The sequence below is a fragment of the Pempheris klunzingeri genome, chromosome 19 (genome assembly GCF_042242105.1).
Source record: "Pempheris klunzingeri isolate RE-2024b chromosome 19, fPemKlu1.hap1, whole genome shotgun sequence".
In the NCBI taxonomy this organism is placed as follows: Eukaryota; Metazoa; Chordata; class Actinopteri; order Acropomatiformes; family Pempheridae; genus Pempheris; species Pempheris klunzingeri.
The window spans coordinates 2,767,501-2,786,214 of record NC_092030.1 but is presented as its reverse complement, the minus strand read 5'-3'; the positions used below and the strand labels follow the sequence as shown (position 1 = coordinate 2,786,214).

General features: G+C 42.8%; 1 protein-coding gene across 1 annotated transcript in view; it reads right to left on the bottom strand.

Moving 5' to 3' along the window:
- The window catches only part of LOC139218574 (poly [ADP-ribose] polymerase tankyrase-1-like), a 76,562-nt gene that overhangs the window by 30,819 nt on the left and 27,029 nt on the right, over window positions 1-18,714 (bottom strand). The window contains exons 5-6 of the mRNA XM_070850199.1: window positions 17,619-17,655; window positions 14,314-14,389 (exon numbers count right to left, since the gene is read on the bottom strand). Coding sequence (XP_070706300.1) covers window positions 14,314-14,389; window positions 17,619-17,655 — 113 coding nt within the window. The remainder of the gene's footprint in view (window positions 1-14,313; window positions 14,390-17,618; window positions 17,656-18,714) is intronic.

Here is an 18,714-nt window from a genome sequence, read left to right as displayed (position 1 = left end):
TTTTCCAAATTTAAATCTGTGTATCTTCACCACGTTAAATGCATTGTAATTAATATGTCAGGTAACGTGAGGCTACAGATTGCTGCAGCACTAAAACCTGCGTGAGCGGCTTGCCGTGACTGAATGAATGTAATTGATAGTGGAAACAGAGGACTTTATAATGACAGTGACAAACTGTGTCTAATGTGGATTTAATGTCACTTCATGGCTGTTACGTCCCCCCACCGGTGAACAAATGGCCTCTAAACCTGTGCTGTGCTGCTCCTCAGGTGCCTCCTCCTCCCTCATGCTTTTGGTTGGTGCATTTTTGTGCAGCCAGTCACCTGTCTGTCCATCTGAGGGTATATAAAGGCTGAGGAGCGGCTCTTGTGGGCCTCATGGTCACCTGTTGTCGTGCTGCCTTCTTACACCCAAATAGTTTGTGCATTGCCAGATTCCTTTGTATGTTGTTGTCAGGTTATGGTCAGAAAGACAGTGAATTTGCTGTTAAATCTTAAGTAAATCATTTTTAAGTTACTGTTCACTGTCCCTTTGCATCTTTACAACCAACTTTTACTCCTCGTCAGGGAGCTCCACAGGGAAAAGCTGTCATTTTTGCTACAGTCCCTTTATGTGTTGCAGTGGCCAAATCCGATTCGATTAGTTTAAATATGACAACAGGTTGGAGAGTCCTACCAATCACTCTACAAGCCACCCAAGCAGAGCAGATTAACATATACAGTTCATTGTGGGATATTTTTCTCAGAAATAACAAATCTGAATGGACATTTTACAAATAGTAAGCCAATAGTATAAGGAGGACAAATTTGGCATGGCAGTATAAAAGGTTCATGTGTGAAAAGCAGCCTTCCTCTTAAACACAACAACCTATAGATTTACATTCCACTTAGTTTGTGTGAGGTAACGACGAGGTCCCACACGGTGATGGCACGGAGCAGATGTTTATGACTGATCAGATATTTAATACTATTTCCATGGGAGCTAAGAGAGAAGGGGTGCTCACTAGGCCTGTCACCATAACTACGTTATCGATCGATAGTAGGAAGTGTTGACATGACCTTGATAAAGCCCGCTGTGTTTACATGTGCGTTTGTTTACATGAGGATGTCACCAACAACCACCACAGCATGATGGCAGAACAAACAGCAGCTTTCCCTCCCATTTTAAGACCTGATTGCAGAGCCTGAGGGTTTTTTTCACAGCTACAAACTATGATTAGGTACATTTTGCTGTCCTTTGTGGTCACACTGCTTCTGTCCTCTCATCTCTACACAAACAGAGCAACAACGGACCGGGGAAAAGGACGATTATGTGTTGCTTCGGGCTAATTGGTGTTGTTTCTCAACAACTGCAAAATCACAGCCAAAAAGTTTGGGAAAGTACATCCTTCTGGACCCAAAGCTGCATCCACGGCTCCGGTGTGGGAGTGTTTGGGTTTAAGCTGCATGAGAGAAAAAAGCCCATTAACGTGAACAAGTTGGTATGTCAACTTTTTAGTGGCAATAAAAATGGGCAATACAATGTTTGATTTTTTTTTTCATGTTCCAATTCCAATGTCTTAAAACTTAAAACTTAAAAGTTCATTGTTCTTTGAAAGGGTGTACCTGCATTATTATGCTATTAAATTATAAATATATCAGAGACATAAAATGGTCTATTGCAATTATTTCTGGGACAAGATATCATCCAGCTAAAGCTAAAAGTTATTGTGACATAACTCGTGTTTGGTTTTTTCCTTTGACTCTAAAAGTTACCAGGACCATGTTCCTCCTTATGTGACTGCACTCTATGGCTTTTTAGACTATGCTACATTTTCCTGTGTGACAAGATCTGTCTCATCTGTCTCTGGACATCGTCATCAGCATGTGAGTGTAACCAGCCGTACCGCCTGGCCTGCTGATTGTCAGCCAGGTAGCAATTCTGGACTCTTTTCAGTGCCATCGCCCTGTGGGACCTGGTGCGAACCTTTCAAAAAGTGCATTGATCCCCCCCCATCATGCAGACGGTCATTTCATCGCAATGCAAGTGAGTCTGCTGAAAACCCCATTACGCTCTGAACACTAGCAGGTCACGGCTGTTGGGCAGCAGCAGGCTGATGATGTCTGTGGGGAAGTCAAGTGTTGGTGGTGGAGGTGGTGGTGGTGGTAATGCGGCTGCACAGTGGCACACTTCCCCCAGATCTTATGACAAAACATCAGCACGATCTCCATCCAACAAACTAACTCTGAAACAAGTGCATCAATCTTAGCTGAGCAAGCCGCTATGAGCAAACAACTTACCAGCATTTGTTGGGATGTCAAGTGCTATAAATGTTACCAAAAACACAAATTGATATATAAGCAAAACAGCACAGAAATCACACAGTGATGGCAGCATTCAGGAATTCTACAGTATGGTTAACAGAATACGCCACGTATGCTTTGACACTGATGTTTGTGTCTTTGATGGTTTACAGTTAATGCCTGTAAAAAGGTAATTCACAGGTCACATGCAGAGAAATATTTCTCTTTAATAAAAAGTCTGACTCCAACATTATTTCATAAGCCATGATGCAAAACCTTGGCAACATCGAAAATATAAAAAAATGTTTACAAGGCACTGATTTGGGAGTGGAGTTCTAACCTTTTTACAGACCAGATGCTCATATTATCACTGCTGTTTTGGAAATTATGCAGCAATGTTTCAAAAGGTTACAGGGACACGACACTGGAACCAGAACAAGTTTAACTAAAAAGACAAACGGCATTAGTGATTCACCAAAGGGTTTTTAGCTCCAGGGGCCATTTTACTCTAAGCCAGTGTCCTGCGTGGTGTTCACCAGACATCGGAAAAGATCTTGAAAAATAGATCGTCTTTGGTGATATCTGCTGCTCACTCAGGAGTTCAGCCGAGACGCGGCAGCAGCAGTGAAGCAGAGGCAGAGCTGGGTGGACAGATGGTACACTCGTATTTACAGGATGTGACAGCAGCATTTGGAAGGAGCAGGACGTGGTACACAGTTAGTCATCATCCTCATTTCACATGCAGTGTCGTTCTGTGTGTGTCTGCTTGTGCCTGTGTACTTATGGGTATACATAAACAGAGAAAAAACACACATGTGTAGAGCATTAATCAGGTCCTCTGTGCATTAAACCTTTATCTAGCAGTGAGTCATCAGTTAGGGCTCACACACACACACACACACCTACACACACCTACACACACACACCTACACACACACACACACACACACACACACACGCACGTACTGTTGCATCATCCTGATGTCGGTGCCAGGGTCAGACTGGGTAGTTTAAGCTCCACCTCCTCAATCTGTCAACCCTGTGAGAGGAGCGGGTACATGCATATTTGTGTGTGTGTGTGTGTGTGTGTGTGTGTGTGTGTGTGTGTGTGAGTGCGCACAGTGAGACAGAGAGGCCACTGCCACGTATTAACAGCATCGCCGCCTCAATAGGTCTTCTATTGGATTTTCCACATAGAAGCTTATTGGACTTAAGTCATAAAAAGCAGCTCCAGCTGAAACTTTCATTATTATGATCCTCTGACCTCGGTAGCCACAAACCAATAAATAGTCAAAAGCGTCACCCATTTGCCATCCATCTGAGCCATCCAACACCCTCCAACTATCCTCCACTGCAGCCTGGCTGTTTTCTAACATACTGAATTTATGAAAGAGGTTTTTTTCAGTATTTTTTACTAGTTGCAAGGCCAAACAGTGACCCTTCAGATGTTGGAAAAGAAAAAAAAACCTTTTTGTAATGAATGCTCTTTAAAGACGGCTCGCTGTGCTGAGCAAAAATGAGTATATTTAAATATTCCTGTGCTTATATGAGCTCACAATTTTCTTCTGCAAGTGTGGTGAAGGTCAGACTGGCTGTTTCATGATTGTCTGAAATGCCAAATAAAGTACATATCCATCCATCCATCCATCAAAATAAACCTCAGAATGAAAGCATTTAGTTTAAAAATATGTTGAGCAGTTTTTACTCTTTATTTACAGGCTTGTGGTAATAACAATAATTTACATTACCCAGAAATACTAACATCTGGCACATGAGTGGTACTTCACATATTCAAGGACACTTTTTTTGTGTAACAACATTCACATTAACCTCAGTTGTAGTTCGTGGTTTGTCCTAATTAGCACATTTTAACATGCCATCACTAAAACAGTCAGCATGGTAAATATTATACCTGCTTAACATCAGCATGGTAAATATTATACCTGCTTAACATCAGCATGGTAAATATTATACCTGCTTAACATCAGCATGGTTTGGATAGTTTATGACACTGAAATTTGACAAAAAATTCATCAGTCAAGTGCTGGCTCTGCTTACTGATGCACTTAAAGACATGAAGGCTGTCGATCTTATCTAACTTGGAAAGAAAGCAAAAAACTGTATTTCCTTTGTTGAACTATTTATTTAAAGTGCAGGACTTAGCATCTATTTGCTTTTTTAAAACCCCAAGCAACAGATTTTGTTGTTTGTTTTGGGGTTTTTTCCTGCTAATAAGGTTTTCTTTGAGTCTGTGCTTGCATGCATGGAGTATCCAATTCAGCAGCCGAAGGACACGGTCACCAAGAACAAAGCCTTCATCTAACTAATAACTGGGTTTACCTCCTCAACAGTCACTCTGCTTTAGCAAGTAAATGAAAGTAGAGTGACAGTTGACGAGTTAAGCCCAGTTATTAGTAAGAGGTAGTTTTTGTTGTTGGTGCTAGATTCCTTCATCTGCTGGTGTTTCTTTCCATGAAGTCCACTGAGACTCAAAACAATATATTGTCCTAAAGTGAAAAATCTAGTAGACGATATTTCAAACATGTGCAGTCAGCACTCACAGCGGCAGACTGAAAGTGAACAATAGCGATAAAAAAAACGCACTCTGTTGTGTTTTAATCACCTAAAAGCCTTTCAGTGGGGCGGAGAGGAGTCAGGAGTGGAGGAGGGGAAGGACATGAAGGAGGAAAATATTGGAGGAAAATGAAGGAAGCAGGAAGCGAGGAGAGATGCCGAGGGTATGTTCAAGCCAAAATGGAAAACACTAATCTTTTCTTTCTGACTTCCCTTGGTAGCTGTTTTTTTTTTTATTTATCCTTTCTGCCTGCACAGAAACACTGTGCATCCGACTGATGGCTGCAAAGGGATGCGAGCAGTCTCCTCACATTACAAAATAGATTAGATTTAACAGCAAACACAACTGTCTCGGAAACAAATGAGTCAGACTATCAAAAATATCAATCCCACGTTTATATTTAACACACCATATGTGAAACCACATGCTGTGTGTAATCTGCAGCAGCGTTAGCTCCTTCCTTGTTACGCGTCTCCATTTTTCTTTAACCTTTCTAACATCCTTCTCTCTTTCCCCCTCTCCGTCTTCCTATTCCCTTTAGGAGCCTGACAAGCTGTTCCCATGACAACGGTGACTGCTAGCTGTCAGCAGTTGCCGTAGCAACGAGACATGATGTATCTGGGAGGGTGAACGGCCACATTTGGACCATTTTGTTCGGAGTCGTCAGCACGAGCGTGTAAAGCTCTGATGTTATTCCTGAACTTTGCCCCGTGAGACCTACCAGACCTACTGTTTATCTCTTAAAACACACACACATACTACAAAAACCAGCGTCCTAACAAAGACATATTCGATTTGAGTCACTTTAAACTAGTACCACAGATTGCACTTGTAGCAACAAAACAGAATTCTTTAAACATGGTAAATTACTTCGTTTGTTTGGGTTTTTTCTCCTTGAAAAAAAAACAAAAAACCAAGAATCGATGGACAAAAGTGGGCTGCAGAAATAGCCGTCTGTACCTGAACTCAAACTGAATATATATATTTATATATAAATAAATATACCGTTTGCACACAGTTGGTGTGGAAACAAGAGGTGCAGCGATGTCATCTGCAGCATCGGTCTCAGCATCAATCAGCAAATGAGTCTGTCACTTTCATATGAGACAGACTCTTTTTTTTGCAAAAGGCACTTTGGAGTAATAAACATCTGGTGTGAAGAATAAAATTTCACTTGCGTGCAGACTCTTTACAGTTGATCAGCAGGATGACAGAAATACAGAATGCACCTTGCGGAGTTGACACACACATTCATCTCATTGTTACATCTCGCTGTAAATTACTGACAATGGCAGGGACGGATATAACAACACTGTGCTCCATGATGGATAAACAGCTACTGAAGCTCCTCCATTAGTCAGGTTATATTGCTCTGGTATTCAGCTCAGAGGGTCCTGGCATCTTGCTACAGATTAGTATGGATCAAAAAAAAAGATTCCTAATGTGATAAAAACCAAACTAAAACAATCCACCGAGTTGTTGCTGTGAGCTGAATTTTATGATTCATCTAAACGATGTCCTCAGATTTCTGCACCCCGACGTCCACATACATGTGACCTCAAAATTCTCAAACATTTCTTTTAATATCTTTGAACAACAAGACTGATGTAATGAAAGATTCAGTCGATCTGTCCTCCACCTGTGCATGTGATCATAGTGACTCATTAAACTAAAAAAGCTCCTCTCATTAGAGGCCCAGGCTGACAATTGTGAGCTAAAAGTTGAAATAAATAGCGGAACATCCCTTTGATTTGTGCTCGACTCTTTCAGCTGCCTTGGTACTCAGGTCAGGGCTGGACAGTCGAACGAGATCACCAGTGTCAGATGACTGCAGCAATAAACATATTTGCTAATCTGTGTGCCGTTCCTCTGACTGACACTCACACAGACACGTGCACACGCACACATACACAATAAACGGTGCAGCCAGCTGAGCCCAGCCAACAGCTTGGGAAGATAAATAACCTTCAGCTCGTCTTCTCATCTTCTGCTCTCCATACACACTCACACTGATATCTCAGCCATCACCTGTCAGTCTGCTCTGCCTCTCAGCTATAAACACTGACTTTTCAGAGGAGCTGAGGGCTCCATGGGAAGTTTAAAGCTCAGCAGCACAGAAAGTAACTTCAGGAGAAACACCTCGAAAGCAACAGTTTGCAGCACGACAGTTTTATATTTCTGAGGTAACTGCTTTCAGGTGCTTGAAAAATCTCAAAAGCATCGGCGATGCAGACTTAATGGAAGAATGAAACATCTTCTGAATCAACAAGTCACAAATGTCCAGCCCCATCAGTACCACTTAGCATTTTATTTCATTTATCATTACATCGTCTGATTGTGCCCCTCTGACTCAGTTCAGTGTCCTGCCTTAAGCAAATCAGGTTTTACTTTGTTTTATTTGTATTTCTTGTTCCTCTAACATCATACCAGCGAACCCTCATAACCTCAAGTTCCGTCCTTCTTCACAAACAAAAGAACTTGAATCAAACTCCAGACTGCTCATGTCACTGAAGGCCCCTCTCCCTGTCCACACTGTAACCCCTCTGCCTGGCTCTATAATTCTGAGGCCCTTTCTCTGTGCACTTTAAAGGGCACAATGACCAAATTAAAGCCTTTGTCAACGATTTTCTGCCTGCCAGATTTCTCAAGGAGGTTTTTATCAGTGTTGGTCCCACTGTTTCATCTATTATAAATAGCTCTCTCTCCACTAGCTGGGCACTCCAGAAACCTAACCTCGACTATTTGCCTCAGTCCTGAAACCTTTTTAGCCTGGTTGAACCATATAAAGCACTTAATAACTACATTTTGGATGCTGTATAAATAAAAGTTATTATTGTTTATTATTATTATCTATCACCTATCAGCAGAAAAGAGTGTCAATATTAAGAATTACCACCAATGCCAACTCCAAGCTGCAGCTGCATACACTGCTTCATCCTCCTCAGACAACAACATGGACTTACAAGAAAGCAAAACGTTGAATTTGTCACTGAGAAAAGTTGATCAAAACTTTGCCCCATTTGCCATCTGTCACCTGGACAGTTAACAAACGCCTCTGGATGTTTTTATTCTTTGTTACAAAGGAACAGAAGTCTAATCTCTCTCTCTGACAGGCCATCGGGTTACATTTACACAAACACACCGACGCTGCTGTGAAAAATCTCCTGTCAAGTTCGAAGTCATTCCCACAACCTTGTGCACGTTCACCTGGATTTGTAAACATGAGCGACTTCCACTAAGATGGGAGCCATGACTCTGATCTGCAGACTCATCTGGACACCAGAGGAGACCAACGAACGAGAGCTTAATATCGAGGAGAGCTTCCAAACCAGTTGGCACATTTTCAGTAGAGAGATGTCAGCACTGGAATGGAAAGAACCTTGTTCTATTATACAGTAAAAGCTCAGGAAACATCCAGCGTGCTGAAACTTTCCTTTATAACACTATCTATTGTTCTATTGTCCTAGTTATTTATCTATCATGTGTTCATGTGTCCAGTTTCCTCTTGCAGCACTTCCTTTTCCATTTCTACTCATGCAGATATAACGCACTGGGTGTGTTCAGAGAAGTGATTGATTGAGATTTGTGTTGGTGTGTGTGTGTCCATTCTAATTCTCTAACTGACAAAACGTGATTATTTTTGATATATTCAGTCATATATTTGATATACTGGATAACTTTTAACAACATTTTGCCAGTTTTGGAGCTCCATTACATGAGCTAAGTCTAATCGTAGTAACTGACATGGTAAACTGAACTAGAGCACAGTCATCCAGTGGTATACTATGTTGTAGGGCCTCTATGTCTTTTCTTCAAGTCAACCATCAACTAGAATCTATTCCTCAAAAAGTTCACTGTTACAGATGCATGCTTTTCCACCAGATAAGGATAATAAACAGCGTCAGTCAGCGTGGTGCTCTCAGCAGGGTAAGCTTCCATAATCAACATTTAAACAAGGCTTCAATGAAAGTCTCTCCCTTCTCTTCCCCCTCTCTCCGAATCTGGATCTTGGTCTTGCTTTTCAGCTATCTGTTCCTTTGAAGTCCGTGCCAGCTAGGACGCGAGTGGGTGCAATGATTCTCCCTGGTAAGATATAGATCCAAAAAATCACAATATTCACAAAACACACACACAAACAAAGGCAAACACACATTCACAACCGACGGGGCTCAACGGAGTTGAAAACATGAAATGTATTCCCTGAAAAACAAACAGAAATTTCCAGCACGACTACTGACAGTCAGTCTAGATTAAACAAGTTGAACATTAACAAACAGGTAAAAAAACAAATGAGCCTGGGGGCCTCTGTGTGTGTGTGTGTGTGTGTGTGTGTGTGTGCGTGCATGTACAGTGGGTAGTCAGAAAGCACAGGCTTTTTTCCTAAGGAAGCAATGTCTGCATGAGCGTGTCTGTGTGTGTGTGTGTGTGTGCGAGAGAGAGAGAGGGTGTGTGTGTGTGTGTGTGTGCGTGCGTGCGTGTGTGTGTATGTGTGTGCGTGTGTGTGTGGGAGCAAGCGGTAGGTTTCAATAGAGGCAGCTTGATAACACTCTCCACTCAGCTGTGTTAATAATATCCCACTCTGACAGGCCCTCAATCATCCAAGTGCGCGAAAACGCACACACACACACACACATATATACACACACACACACACACACACATACACAAAACACACATGCACACTCAGGCTGCTGTTATACTGCTGCTGCCTATACACTGCTGTTGCAGTATAATGAGAACAAAATGCTTGAGATGTGAAAGGAAAAACACTGCTGGAAGAAAGAGCAGCACACTATATGGTCAACACTATGGGACAACACAGCATAAAACCCATGTGTGTTTGTTGAACACCTCGGTCCAGAAACCTGATCATTAATATACTGCTGTAACAGCCTCCACGCTATTGATGACCTCAGTTCTTCCATATCAAACAGGGAAAACCATTTCTTTACAGACCTTTGGTGCATTTGGCATCATAATGCCAAGACAGCCCTTCCCCAAGACGTCACCACAAAGTTGGAAGCACACTATTGTCCAAAATATGGTGTCGGCACATTTGTCTTGGTCTGAGACGCTGGTGCTCTAGTGTGGGATCTTGTGATTCTGGATCTCATATAGAAGTTTTGACTTGATGAGGAGCCTCGCCCAAACCAGCAAAACTACAATATGTCACCAGGCACGTCCACATACTTTTGGCCATATAGTATCTCTCGCCCACTCCTTCTATTCTAGGGTGTGTGCGCTGTGTACAAGCCCAACTTTTTAATCCCCCAAGAGGATCTGCAATCAACATCTCTGCTCCAGATCTGTGCGTCTGTTTGAGTGTGTGGTTGAGGAGGGGAGACGAGAGCCTGTGCCACTTCTAATTAAAACAAAACAGAAAAGAAAGCGGGGGAGGAGGAGAGAAAGAGAATGAAGTGGCTCGTGTAATTTTAAGGGAGGCATCATTATTATCCATCATTAGGATTCTGCCATGCTCTGGTTTATCCATGATTATCATTAGTGTCCTCATAACGATTTGTCTGTGTGTCAGTAATTGTTTTTTTTGTATGTATGAATTTAATCTGCAAAGTGTTTCTGCATAACACCGTCGTCTGTCTTACTCTACATCATTTATTAAGTGTTTCTATGGGTGTCACACAAAGTGTGTGTTGCTTACACTCAGCTTTAACTCTATCTGTATTTGCTGGGTGGGGCAAGCACACACACACACACACACACACAGTTGTCAGACACTGTCTAAGTACTGTCTTCCTCTCTGTTAGATCATTCTATATTTTATACATATACACGTACATACATGCTCGCATTTTAACCACCTACCTAAACTAATTCACATAATAATAACAATGTCTGAGCAGAGTCTAAATGCATGTTGTGTCACCGTTACTCCAAAAACACACCAGACACGTCTACGTCACACTCCGGCTTAGCTGACTTGCTCAGTTGGCTTGCTCTTGTTGATTTTGTCATTTTCCTGTGATTTTCATGCTTCTAATGTGTCCAAACAAGCTACGTTTCGTTATTTCGTTGTTTTAAATGTGTTTCCTGTGTGTGTTTACTGCTTTGTTGTGCTGTCGCTTACAGACAGTAACTAAAGTGAAATTGTTTTTTCCACATCCAGGACGAACCTCCTGTTGAACATGGAGTTAAAAACCCCCTGGCTGGTTAATGTCTGGCCTGATGCTACCGATTATTAAATAGTACTGATGTGGTGGTGGAGTATACGATTCAAAGTCTGCACTTATTTTGAAAATCGACCAGATTCTCTTGTTGTTTCGTTTGTTCGTCTAACTTCCTGCAGCCAGCGTCAAAAATAGAACTGCCGCGTATGTTTAGCAGTTCAGAGCGTCGAGATGCTTCTGGGATGTTTCCGGGACGCATCGTGGCGCTCCCAGTGGGTTTTAAAGCATTGACTAGAGTGGGCGAAATCAGATCCAGCAGCCGCGGTGCAGCCAGAACACGACGCAGACGCCCCCGGTGGGTTTTAGCCTTTAATGGTCCAGGTGGAAATGAATAGTGGAAATACAACAGGAGGATTTAACAGTAAGAACTGCATGGAGCCACACTGCATGTTCTGCTGTGTGTATAGTAACTTTATCTGAATGATATAGATGTCTAGGATTAAAAAAGATAGATAAATAAAAACACTAAAAGTTCTCATGACCATTTCCAGCAGTTACTGTCAGCATGCACATGATTTTTGTGTTTTGATTTGACCATGTTAGGACATAATGACTGATGTGGCTGATAACTGTTTGTGTAGTATTCATCCATTGTCTGCGCTGGATTTCCATCAGTGGATTTAGCCAAAGGACAAGAATGACAGTGGGAAAGTTTCACCTAACGTCTACAGCTATTAGGCAGAATTCACTCTATAATTTCTGTTAGCAGTGGGAATGTAAATCCCCATCACCACATTAAATTACTCTGAGACCATAACGAGGATGAAACTGCACTGGCATGAAAATATATTCCATCTAGTGTGCATGACTGCGTTCAGTCTGAGCAATTAAAGAGCATTGCAAATACAGACTGTGCGGGAGAGGTCATTTCAGAATATGTCTGAGCACAAGTTTTACATTCTGGACATGGTTGCATTCATCTACTTATGAGCCATTCAATTTCAGTGTTTCTCAACGATCACTGTTGTTTGTCCCCTGCATCTCCGAAGAATTTAAAATTACACGGTTTTCCCTCGGGGCATCGCATCCCCAGCAGGCCACCTGCATAGATAATAGCCAGAGGATGTTCTCTAACAATTATGGGCATGATGGTGATATGATGGACACAAGCTGCAGCTGAGCATCATCAACAACACTGAAGTACCCGTAATTATAGCAAAGAGCCTCCTCAAGGCTGTTGTAGCGTTTATATGACAGTTACCAAGAGTACAGGATAAAAGGCTCCCTCTGGCTCCCTAGTTTGCCCCAGCAGTTGTCATGGCAACCAATGAAATACAGCGATCTCTGCTTTAGCGACCAATAAAATACAGCAATCTCTGTTTTTTGAAAAATGCCTCTCACCAATCAGATTTCTCAGATGAAACTAGCTTTCCACGATAGCGTGCTTCTACAAGCCCACGGCTCTAGACCAGTTTGGGTTTTTGAAGGAGAGTTGAAGTTCCACATGATAATCTAAATGTTGTTTCAGAAGCTTAAGAACTCTGACAAGAATAATAGTTCAGAGTACAACACCAGGAGACACCCACTAGAACTGATGAAGGACCCAGAACCTGCAGAGTGGAGCTTCAATCTCGCTTGGTTCTCAAGGAGAAACGGGGCGAGCAGCAGCCTGCATTTCTGTCAGGTTGGAAAACAGTGATATGGTGGACTACAAGGAGTACTTCAACTAGAAAACACACACAAAACTATAAAGTAATCTGGTTTTTCATCCAGGGGGTGAATCGGTCACAAGCCAAGGCATACTGCTGTGACGCAGCAGAGCTCAAACTGAGGCTCGGGGCTCCCTGAGGACACATGAGCGGATGCTGTGGTCACAAAATAATTTCTATTAGTGAACAGGATATAATACAGCACTTCCCTCTGTTGGCCAATGTACTTTTGGTGTTGCCAGGCATTTCATTTAGCGTGTCCAGCAATTTTTCAAGCCCTAAAGTCCCACTCTGCACTCTGTAATCTAACAGCACTCCCCAGTGCGACATTAGCTGACTGTTAAACTCTGATTAATGCTTGGTAAGAACCAAGCAAGCAAACCATACAGCTAATTACAAACAGGTCATAACACAGAGGTGACCAGCAGGAAATACTCAGTCGTGCTCATTCTAGTTCACTAAACCTCTTTTAATATGATCAGCTTGGTGCATCACACCGGAAATGAACCCACACTTGGGTGGCTCTTAATTAACCACTCTTCCCGTGGATCTGCCATGGATGAATTAAGTGGAGAACAAGTTTCCAATGAGAGCTAGTTACTCAGCGTTTCTACCCGCACACACTAGAACAAAATGCAAATTATTCATAATTGTGGCACTTAGCACTCAACCCACAACCACTTCCTCCTCTCCCTCTCCATCCCCCAGAGCTCTGGACTATAGCTACTGCACAAGGACTACAACCCCACTACCACAAGTCTGTAGTCTTTTTGTACCATATGCCATGTTCTCAATTTCTGTTTACACAGACATGCATACACTCCTCGTAACGATTCACAATTCAGCCTCAATGAGACCTGCAGAGCTGCCCTACTACACACTCTACCTCTGCACATGTGTATCTGCACAGCTTACTAAACAATGCACAAGTCATGTCATATATATATAGCCTTAGTATTGTAATGTGTATAATAAAATAAATAAAGTGTTTCTTGTGCTGCTGTAAGATGTGAATTTGCTCTCTTGAAGCAAATTAAGTCTTATTTTGACACTTTTATTATTTGCATTGGACCAAATGCCTCAAATAGTGCTTGCTTTGCTTCCCAACCGCTTTTGTGCTTCTGCTTCTCTAACTCTTCAAAACTCATTATCTAAAGAATGAATACCAATTTAATAAAATAAGAGCATCTTCACCTTTTGCATGCTCTTCTGAAAAAAAATAATAAATCAGACAAAAAAACAACACTTGAAATGTAGTACTCGCCGTCATCATTGTTTTCGGTCCCGGGGACAGTAAAAGAGCTGTCCCTGAGTCTGACACAGCGTACACTGCCATAGCTCAGTGTGAGTGCTAATTTATTCATTGAAGGGTTTGTGTCTCCATCTTTTCATCGTAATGACTGAGAGATAAGAAAGGCTGCTAAAGACTGCTGAAGAGTTATTTGATTGCAAGTGACAGCATTTGTTTCACTTTCCCGGTCAAAATGGCAAATAAAGCCTACACACAGCAGTGTAATGGTTTTCTAACCCTGATGACTTTCCAGAAGTGCAGTCACACGAAATGCCGGTGATGAGCTCTTTACAGTTTTGTGCGGTTGTGTGTGAAGACGCTCGGCTCGTACCTTGCGGCCGTCGCTCGCGTGGCAGTTAACGTTGAGGGGCGTAAGCAAGGCCATCAGCTTCTCCTCGTTTCCACTCCTGCAAATGTAAGCACACAAACACACACATTAGATGGAAAACATCCAACGCCGCTGAGGATTAGCACTGTTCCTCGGCGAGAGAGTGTGGGGGAGAAAATGAGGGCGAATGAGATAGAAAGCTCAAGGCTGGGGGGGGGGGGGAGACAGAGAAATTTCCTCTGCAGAAACAGATGGGCATAAAGAAATGTTTAAGCGATGGATCGAAGGGTGTGAATGTGTGCCTTCGTGTGTTTTCTCATGAACCTGACTGCAACAAGCTAGACAATCTGTGAGAGGAGCCATTTAGCCTAGCTACCGAGGAGTAAAGATTTTGTTTATGTTGTCGATGTGTGCTTCCTGGTTCTTAGGCTCGCTGCCCTGGCACTGGGTGACCGCCGGGAAAGTGTTGCCAAGGCAGCGGCCAGTCCAACCATCATCCCCGTGACAGCCGTAGAGGAAGAAGCTGTCAGATGGAAAGAAAAGGATTATTCTTCTATTCTTGCATGTTCCCCTCCTCTCCTTCTCTCCTTCTCTCCTTTTACTTTTGTTTTTCGGTTGGGCCTCTCCTTTCTTCTCTTTGTTTCTATATCTTTCACTCTCTCCTCTCACCCTTCCTGTTTTTTTCCCCCCAACTACCATTATCTGCTGTCTCTTGCTCTCCCCCTCATCCAAGCTGTCCACCTTTACCCTCCTCTCCATCCCCGGTTTCCTCTCCTCCACCTTTACCTCCGCTGCTCAGCATCTTCCTTTAAGTTTATTCTTATTCTTATTCTTATTCTTTTGGAGCTGTGTGTAACAAAAAGCAATTTCCCCCTGGGGATTATTAAAGTAATTCTGATTCTGAAGTTTCTTTTGCTCAACTAGCCCCCTCCTACTGCTGCTACCAACACAATAAAGCCTTCATTTCCATGCAAACAACATCCTGAGGATTTAACAAGGACGTTATGCACCTATGTTTGTGTGTGTGCTTGTCTGTTTAACAGATATACTGACAATACATCTTAGTATCTAACCAACAAACAATGACATGAATCAGGTCGAAAGACAGAACCAAAACATCTAAGGACCAGGTCAGCATTATGGGAATATTTATTAGTCCTTATTTGCATATCCCTGCATAAACTCTTCCTTTAAGTTATCCAATGCACCAGCCACAGGATCAGTCTCGGTGAAATCACCATGTCCACAAATCCACAGTGGCCCACAGAGGATGGTGCTCACAACTTTGACCGGGAAGAGAGATCTGTGTGAGTGTGATTGGATTTTTACTGCACAAACTATCCAGAAGTACACAAAGCTAAAAAAAAATAAGCTCCAATTTTACCAGCTGCAACATAAACATTTGTGAATCAGTGCTTATAATCCAATAATATTTCATACATTATTCTGAAACTGGCCATCTTGTATGATGAGTCTTTCTACTTCTAGTGCTTTAAATACAAATTTGATGCACTGCATAACACTTTTGCATGAAGTCAGAGATTGGCTGGTGAACACAGTGCAGCTATTATCAGCCAAGGAGTTAGTAGAAAGCAAACCAAAGATAAAATGAGAGTGAATATTGGACTAAGATTTGTTGTGAAGACAGACAAACAAACAAAACTTAAAATGTGTCTGCTGGATGTGTCGTGTGTTTGCTAACTAACTGTTGGTTTAGTCATGTCAACTTAAAAGGTAATGAAATCATCAGAAATCATATAATGCAGGTTTAATCATCAATAAATAGGTTGTGAGAGATATTAAGCCTCACTTCTGTTCTGCACATTTAAATATATATTAAGCTAAGCTAATAAACTGTAAAGGAAGACCCAGATCAGCAAAGAAAACAACCAGATCGAACGTGCGTGCTTGTCGTCTTGGTTTACTACATGTCTTTAATACATGTCATGACCATTAATGCAAATGTTTTTTTGCAGTTAATGCATTGAGTCACTCTCTCTCTCTGCTCTCTAGAAGCATTTTACCAGTTCTACTTGTACTGTGCAAGGATGCTTTCTGGGCCACAAATAAAAAGGAAAAAAATAAAGCAGAAAAACAACAATATCCCATAAGCCATGTGTGGGAGTTATTTGACAAAAAAGGTAAAAAATAAGAAGAAATTCTTCTGAAAAATGACACTGGTGATGAGCCAGTCAGTGGCTCAGCTGTGATAGAGACACACAGGGTTCACAGTTCACACTTAAACAGCCTGCTGACCCCATAATACACTGGGGTAGTGCTATGCTAGGCCAGCTGCTTCCTTCTATGTGTGTGTGTATGCCTGGGAGAGAGGGAGAGGGGGAGACAGTCAGAGAGGGAGAGGGAGGGAGGCTGTTGAGGCATTGAGCGCTCAGCCACCCACACACAATCCCAAACGAAAGCTATGCCATTTCCACATGCAGGAGACAAAAACACACAGATACACACAAACATGCACATAAAGACACACACACTGCTCACATGAACTGCCTGCAACCATAACATACCTCTAAAATGCACAAGTGTCCCGGGCCCACATGTACTGAGCTCTCTGGATCTGAAACACCTGTCTAGTGTACGAGCTGAGTGTGTGTGTGTGTGTGTGTGTGTGTGTGTGTGTGTGTGTGTGTGTGTGTGTGTGATGGAGGTAAAGAAAGAACAAATGATAAACAGTCTGACACACAGGGAGGGAGCAGCAAAGTGACTGGAGAGGAGAGGAGAGGAGAGGAAAATGAAGAAAAAAAGACAGGAAATGAGAGAAAAGAGGAGGAATCAGGAGGAGGAAACAAGCAGGAAAGACGTGAGGAAAAGACAGGAAGCGAGGAGTGAGGCTGAGGGGGAGGACAGGAAGCAAGAAAACAAGAAAAGGAGAGAGGAGAACAAGAAACATGGACCGGAAACAGAAAAAATAAGTGAATCAGAGAGGAGGGGAAGGGGAAGGAGCGAAGAAGAGAGAAAAGGGAAGAAGGGCAAACATGGAATCAAGAATAAAAGGGGGAAAAAGAGGAAATAAAATAAGGAGGAAATGAGAATGGGAGGAGCGTAGAGGGGAGATGGAGAGAAGTGAGAGGAAGCAGGAGGGGAGGGACAAGGGAACAGAAACAGGAGCAGAGAAGAAAGTAAGCATGAAAACAAGAGATGAGAGGGAACCACAGAACCGAACAGGTGAACAAGGGGGAGGAAAAAGGGGGAGAAGCATGAAAGGAAAGTAGGAAAGTAGGAAAAAAAGGCAACAAAATAGGAGAATAAAAGCAAATGACAACAAAGAGCATGCAGAGTCTGGTACTCACCTCGCCGCCTCCAGCAGCTCATCCTTCTTGTATTCACCTAGATGGTTACAGAAGATCATGGTGTCAGAAAACTGGCCGCTGACACACACACACACACACACACACACGATAAGGCAGAGAGAACGGCCACACACACACACACATGTCACACAAACACAGAGAAAGGGTCTGTCTATTGGGGGGAAGACACCCTCTCTCTTTCTATCTCTCCTCCTTCCTCCTCCCCCCCCACACCTCCTTCTCTCTTTCTCTGCCATTCTCGCTCAGTGCGCACCCCTCTGGCTCCGGTTGCCGTGACGATGCGTTGCCGGCAGCGACCACAGCACGTTCATTGTTTGGGCGACGAGCGGCAGACTGATGCGCGCTCTCCCTCTATCCGTCCGTGTGTCCGTCCATCCCTCCCTCTATTGCCACGTTCGTCTCCCGTCTCTCGACCACCACTCATACTGCTAACCATCTTCCCTCGTTCTCCATCATCTCTGTCCGGTTCTGCCTCTCTCTCTCTCTCTCTCTCTCTCTGCTTCTCTTCCCCCCCCCCCCTGGGCTCAGGAGGTGCAGCTACCATCTAAAAACACAACAGAAATAAACAAACCCCTCCCCCTACATCCCTCGCCCTCTCTCCGGCTCACTCTTAGCCCTGCCCCCCTGCTACTACAGTCACAACACACACACCTTCCCATATGTGTCTCTTCTGCCTGGGAAACAGACATGGGTGGGGGAGACCGAGGCGCACTTCTAGATTTGTCCGTCTGTTAAAGTACCGGCTTCTTAGCATTCAAACATTGGTCTTTCATATGGGCTGCACCATTTAACCATCACATGGACTATCTGTCATTAAAAAGATGATCACCACATGCTGATTTCATAATGCATTTCATTTCAAAAGGTATAAAAAATCCTCCTAATATCACCTGCTGTGATGATGCACTAGTAGGTAGTTTCTTATTTGTGTTTGCACATACATTTAGAACTGAAGATCTGCTCTCTCTCCATTGTATTTTCTGTGTTCCAGGACTTTAAAGTATTAATTAAACATTTGGGGAAATAGCACATATTTGTTTTCTTCCCTCCCATGAAGTCCTGACTTTTAGTCCAT